The sequence below is a fragment of the Arvicola amphibius genome, chromosome 12, assembly GCF_903992535.2.
Source record: "Arvicola amphibius chromosome 12, mArvAmp1.2, whole genome shotgun sequence".
Lineage (NCBI taxonomy): Eukaryota > Metazoa > Chordata > Mammalia > Rodentia > Cricetidae > Arvicola > Arvicola amphibius.
The window spans coordinates 31,014,182-31,020,866 of NC_052058.2; the positions used below are offsets into that span (position 1 = coordinate 31,014,182).

Sequence of the window (6,685 nt, forward strand, 5' to 3'; positions counted from 1 at the left end):
ATGAGCCCGGATGTCAGGAGAAGTCTTGGGCATGGAAGGTTGCAGGCTGTGAGGGCTCAAGTATCTGAGGCATTGGGATTATGAGAAGGTCTTCTTGGGAGGAAGACTAGAGAGAGGCCCTGCAGGCAGACAGGTGAAGGATCAGCAGAGTATAGGACAGCTAAGGTTGTAGGAGCTGCTGCAGGGGAGGAGTGAGGTAAGGATCGTAGCACTCCAGCTCATGTCCCAGGGCCTCTTACCCGGACACACAGGACGGGAGAGTTATTCCCTCAGTCTCAGGGTTGGCACGAGGCCAGTGAGTGAGTTTGTTAAGTTTGGGCTTGAGCCCTGTCCCAGGGCATGCTTTTTTTGTTTTTGTTTGTTTGTTTTTTGTGTTTTGTTTTTTTTAAAGACAGGGTTTCTCTGTATAGCTTTGGAGCCTATCCTGGAACTCGCTCTGTAGACCAGGCTATCCTCACACCTATAGAGATCCATCTGCTTGCCTCTGCCTCCCTAGTGCTGGAATTAAAGGTGTGTTCCACCGTTGCCCGGCTCAGGGCATGCTGTAATGGAGTGTGGATGAACACAGATGTACTCAATTAACATGTATTTGTTGTCTTTTTTATTGTTTGAGAATTTCATACATGCATGTAATGTGTTTTGATCAAATTGACCTCTATCCCCTCCCCTATCCATGCTCCACTTTTTCTTCCCAAGTTTATGTGCTCTCTTTTGTTTGTTTTGGTTTTTGAAACAGTGTTTCTAGGTAACCCTGACTGGCCTGAAACTGGCTGTGTAGACCAGGCTGGCCTCAAACTCTGATCTGCTTGCTCTGCTTTCTGAGAACTGGAATTAAAGGCATGTTAGTCTCTGTCTGTCAGTCTCTCTCTCTCTCTCTCTCCCTCCTTCCCTCCTCCCCCCCCCCTCTCTCTCTCCTATACCACTTAGTGTCACCAGTGCATTGTTCTGTCCATTGACGTAGTGCCCCCTACTGGAGCACGGATGGCTTCTCAGATGCCACATTCTTAAACCCGACTCTCTAGCGTCCCTCAGTGGGCTCTAGCGTTGCTTCTTCTTGTAGGAGCCAGCAGCTTGTTCCGTGGCACTCAACAGCTCTTGGGTTTACAATGAAGGGTTTTCAGCATGACAGAACAATGTGGGCTGTTGTGTCTGAGTGGGCCATGGCTCACAGTGGGGTAGAGCAGGCTGGGAATGTGGAGATGTGCAGAAGAGAGCAGAGGGCGTCAAGATGGGTGAGCAGACGACTGCCCTGATAAAGGAATGGCCTGGCTGCAGGGCATCAGATAGCCTAAGACTTAAGGCAGAGGGTGTGGCTTCCTGTGAGCTGCACTAGAGCAGACCCAGGGCAGAGGTGAAAGAGGCAGGACTTCTCGTGCAACAGTACTGGGCTGGACCTAAGCAACGAGAATGTGTTTTCTTAGGGTTTTGGATGCCAGTAAGCTTGTCAGGATTGTTTTCCTCTGAGGCTTCTCTCTCTGGATGAGTCTCTTGTTCCTGTGTCCCCACATGGTCTCTTCCTACATCGATGTTCATAATTTGTGATGACATGCTGTCCAACAAGCTCCTGTGTAAATATCATCAGTCAAAAAATACACTTAAAGCTAGGTAGTGACACGTGTAGTCCTAGCTACCCGAGAGGCTGAGATGGGGGTCCCTTAAAGCCAGAGGGTTTATATGATGTGACTCCATCACACACAAAAAACAGAAATGCATTTATGATGCCAGTGTAGTGAAAGTCGTAGGTTGACCCTGTGTGACTTAAATAGACTCAAAACCCATTGACATACAGGAGAGTGGAGTTCTCTACCACAGTCCGTAGTACTTAGTGGGACTTGGAGAGCGCTGTGGTTGTGTGTGAAAATTGAAAGGCAAAAGCCCTAAGCCAAGCCGTCTCAGACTGAGATTTGTTGGTCCACACACATACCTGACCTGTTTGTGGATGCCACTGATTAGCTAGGTTCGGGTCCTGCCATCGTGGCGTTTATCCTGGGGTGCTGAGGGTCAGGACTGCAACGTGGAAATTTGAGAGAACATGATGCGGAATATGACATGTTCCTTCTTCTTTCCTCCTAGTTTTCAATGAATATCAGAGGATGACGGGCCGAGACATTGAGAAGAGCATCTGCCGGGAGATGTCTGGGGATCTCGAGCAGGGCATGCTGGCTGTGGGTAGGCATCTGGAGCTTCGTTTGCCTGCCCGCCCACCCACTGGGTGCTCAGTGCCCTGTGGTTGAAGGTGGTGTAGTGAGAGAACCACAGAATCTGAGCTCGCTAATCCGAACCATCTGTCTGGTGGGAATCCATGAGTCCCCGGCTTCTGGGACAGAGGCCTCTGTGTTTGCAGTGCTGCTCTGCCGAACGGAGCTACAGTGTGGGCATTAGTGGGGGCCTGTCCAACTGCTCTCCTGGAGGAAGGTGACTCATATCCTGCCAAGTTTCCTCTAAAAATACGTCCGTGCAGGCAATTGTCAGCTGTCTGTGATAGAAACACATGGAAAGATTTTTTTTACTTGCAACAACAAAACAGCATTGTAGGGAATGCTGGCCGAGCTTCCAGCGTGGGGAGCGCCTCTCTCAGCACTGTGCCCTTACAGCAGATCTTGGAGGCTCTGGGAACCTCCCCCTAATGTGGAGTTGGGTTCTTGCCCTACAGCCTACAGCCCTCGCCACCTCTCTTTATACTCGCCAGGAGACATCAGTTTGCCCATTTCTTTTCGTATGTTTTTCTTGGTTTATTCTGACTAGATCATTTCCCTGCATGGTCTGAGAAAAACACCACATCCCCTTAGCCTTCCTTTTTTTTCCATGAGGGTCTTTCTGTTTGGCCCCTCATGCCTAGGCACCCATGAAGTTGGTGCCTCTTTTCGTCATTAAAGCCCCCACCCCCTGCCCAGTCCCGGTGGTTTTTGCCCAGTGGTGCTAAGAAAGGGGTTAGGTTGATGGTCCTGGTTTGTGTGGAGCCATATTGACGGGATCAGAGCCAGCAGGAAAGAGAGGTGGGTAGGTTGTGGCAGGTTTGCTGTCCAGTGTGTGCCCTCCTGAGTCCTGCAGACATCATGCTGTGTTCCTCTCGTAGTGAAATGCCTGAAGAACACCCCGGCCTTCTTTGCTGAAAGACTCAACAAGGCTATGCGGGTATGTAGCACTGTGTCTAGGGGCCCTGATCTAAGACATCTTAGAGTATCCTGGGTCTAAGGGGTTCACGGGGGGCTGAGTGTAGAAGATTCATGGGAGGGACTGGGGCCTCAGAAAGTGGGAGGGTGGGAAGCCCCATGTGCATACTCTTATCTGCGTGGCTCTCCAGGGAGCAGGAACAAAAGACCGGACTCTGATTCGCATCATGGTGTCTCGAAGCGAGCTTGACCTCCTGGATATCCGAGCAGAGTATAAGCGGATGTACGGCAAGTCACTGTACCACGACATCACGGTACGGGCTCAGGGGGCCAACAGGCCTCCCTGTCTCCTTCCCCTCTCCCTACGTTTGGCCTACTGGGCTTCATCCAGTAACCTCCAAACAGATCACCCCACGTTCCCACCCTCTAGGACCCCAGTTCTTAATAACCGGACAGGCGTGTCTGCCAGTGGCATAGAGAAATCTCAGGCCTTACTTCTTCCTGTCCCTAACCTTCAGAATCCCCACCTCTCTGTGAAGGTGTGGTCCACCAAGGAGAACTCATATCTGTGAAACTCAGCTCTTGTTTGCTGCATGTCGCTTTTCCCCCATTCACTTTACAGTGGAGACCACATAGGTAGCTCAGCCCTTGGGTCAGCCTGGGTGTCTGATCCTGGATGTTCTTACTTGGATAACCTCATGAACCTGAACATTGTCTGCACACCACCCAAGCAGTGAACCAGCATCTCTAAGGATAATAGTTCCTCCGCAGGTGTGGTGGTGGCAGTCTCCACAAATGCTGGAGGAAACATCGTGTGCCTGAGCTGGGTGGCAGACACTAAGTCACTTGAGTGCCTGATTTCAGACTTGGCATTTGATATCGCTGGGCTTGCTGATCTCCATCCCTGTGCTGTGGGATTGAGGCTGTGGTAGGAGAGAACTTGTCATTGCTGTCAGATTGTGGCCAGGGTACTAGTAGGCTGTGACAGCTAAAGAAGCCACAGACCTTGCCTTCAGAGAGCTTAGGGTGGCAGAAAATGATCTGAAATTAGCTAAGCCTGAGCAACAGCACTCGTGGAGAAGGCAGTGGTATCGGGCAGAGGTTGGGCTGTGACAATAATGATGTTACCATGGGTGTTCACAAGGACACAGCATTGCTTTCCAGTAGAGCCCAGTGTGGCTGCTCTAGGGAAAGAGCGTGCTGAGGAGCCCTGGGTGGTGGTCCTTAGGCCGATTAAAATGTTCTGGGTGTTTATTTGACTTCGGTAATAGGTGAGTGATACTGTGATATGCACGAGTGTGCACACATACATGCATGTGGAAGCCGGGGTCAGCACTGAGTATCATTTCTCGGGAGCTACATAAATGCTGGGGGTTTGTTTGTTGTTTGTTTGTTTTGAGGGTCTCACTGGGACCTGAGGCATCTGCCTGTCTCCACCTACCCAGTGCAGGGATTACAAACATATGCCATCATGCCTGGCTTTTGGCTTTCATTTTACATAGAATGTGGGGATCGCTGGATATAACTTGTTCGAGCAAGCGAGGACAGGCCTGCCTCTCCACGAGGACACTTGGGGCCTTTCTGGCCTCCCTTAACTTTCACTCTTGTTTCTGCCACCAGGGAGACACTTCTGGGGACTATAGGAAGATTCTGCTGAAGATCTGCGGTGGCAATGACTGAGCAGCGACCGTGGCTCTCCTCTGCCTCCTGCTGGCATTGGCAGGGAAAGGCCCACAGAGTGTCCAGTTCTTCATATTCTATCCAGTATCCCCAGACACACCATTCTTTTCCTTCTGATCCCTCCTCATCCACATATTGTGCCGAAAGGGCCCAGCTGGGCCAGAGTTCTCAGGCAGCCATCTCCCTGACCCTCACAGCTTCTTGCTGTTCAGAATAGATGTTTTTGCTCTCCTGGCTCCTGCAATCATTCCTCATTGCTGTGGCTTTGTTGTAGACATGTGATTTTGTATTTTTATTGGTAAACTTTTAAACCATCATTGCCAGGCAGATGCATATAAGTGTGTTTACTATATACATGTTTCTGAGGAGACTGGTCAGTGGGTGGCACATCCCATCCCTGCTGGATAAAGGGAGGTCTTGTAAAGGTACTATTGTGTGTGGTAAGAATGTGTCATGAGTTTTGTTTTTGCCAAATTCACTCTTTTTTTAAAAAAAAAAAAAAAGGTCAAGAAATCATTTGTTCCATCACATGCAAAACCATGCAAGAATAAAGCCAGTCCCCTGCGAGTGACTGGGACTCTTGTAGTTTGTACTGTGCCTTAAACCTGAATGTCTGTAGCCAAAAGCTGTTTCCAAATTAAAGTCAGCCAGTTCTGGAACATTCTGGAAATATCTTTTCTAGTGCCAGCTTGTTTTCTTCCGCTTTATGACTCAGAGATTCCGGCCCTGTTAGCTAGTGAAAATGGATGTGTTGAACTAGAAACATACACTGTGGAAATCCCAAGCATAAGCTATTGGCAGGGATTGTGTTTGAAGGACTTGCGAAAGATGCTCTCCAGATCCACACAGGGCCAGGTAGTGACAAGGCACCGATGCCCAAGCCAGATGGAGGTGGTAGAGTTAGTTCCCTGAGTGAGGTGGAAAGAATGGCTGGTCACCCGGGTCCTGGTAGTGATGAGGACAGGAACAACCCAGGGAGGTGCCCCAGCCTCATGCCCTTGGAAACGCTAGTCAGAAGGGTATTTGGCTCTAGCCCTGCAGATTCTCTGCTTGTTGGTGTTCAGAGAAGGGAACTAGCAGAGATCATTTCTGGGATTCTTTGTCATATCCAGGAGCATGGAGTTTTTCGCTGACTGGAGGTCTCCCCTCACTTCCCCTGTGTTAGAAAGCTTAGGATAATGATACTCCAGTAAGACAAGTGTCTCTCTGGACTCCTGGGCCCTGGCTAGAACCCCAGAGAAGCCTCAGCTGAGTGGCAGCTGCTGGGGTACCAACCCTCGCTTCTCCCCTGCAGTGGGAGGAAGAATGACAAAGTGTCTGAGCTAAGCACCAGTGTTATGAATTGCATTAATAGTCCAAATGTGCACACACCCCAAAGACCCATGAACAGATGGGTGATACAATAGAGCATTGTCTAGCCACGCGAAGGACTGACCCATCCTGCAATGCCCAGTGAAACTCTTGATTCCATTCGCAGAAGCTGCCCACAGTAGGCAAGTCCAGGAAGGTAAATGGTTCCTAGCGCGCTGGGAGTGGGGAGAGGTGGAAGGGGAAGTGGCTGCTATAGGTTCAGAGTTCTGGGGTGCTGAAAATGACCTGGAACCGATGGGGATGACTTTGTCACCCAGTGAGCAGACTAGCAAGCACAGAGTTGGTGCAGGTGACAAGGGCGAGTTCTGCTGGCTGTACACCTGTGGTCCCAGCTTAGTTTTCCTGGTGCATCCTCCCTTCCCCCTGCAAAAGGTGAATTTTATGTAATGTGAACTTTGTTTACGGAAATAGAATTTTTCTAAGAAAAAGAGGCTGGAAGTATGTTTGGATTCCCGGTCAGGGAACAGGATTCTTAATGGGCACACAACTTGTCACCACCAGGAGGGCAGAGTGGGGGATCA

The 6,685-nt window shown here is 50.0% G+C and overlaps 1 protein-coding gene across 2 annotated transcripts in view; it reads left to right on the forward strand.

The window, feature by feature from the left end:
• Anxa11 (annexin A11) overlaps positions 1 to 5,463 on the forward strand; it is a 44,335-nt gene extending 38,872 nt beyond the window's left edge. For both annotated transcript variants that reach the window (XM_038349300.2, XM_038349298.2), the window contains 4 exons: positions 2,074 to 2,169; positions 3,077 to 3,135; positions 3,305 to 3,427; positions 4,734 to 5,463. In XM_038349300.2, coding sequence (XP_038205228.1) covers positions 2,074 to 2,169; positions 3,077 to 3,135; positions 3,305 to 3,427; positions 4,734 to 4,793 — 338 coding nt within the window. In that variant the 3' untranslated portion in view covers positions 4,794 to 5,463. The remainder of the gene's footprint in view (positions 1 to 2,073; positions 2,170 to 3,076; positions 3,136 to 3,304; positions 3,428 to 4,733) is intronic.
• Positions 5,464 to 6,685: the final 1,222 nt, after the last annotated feature.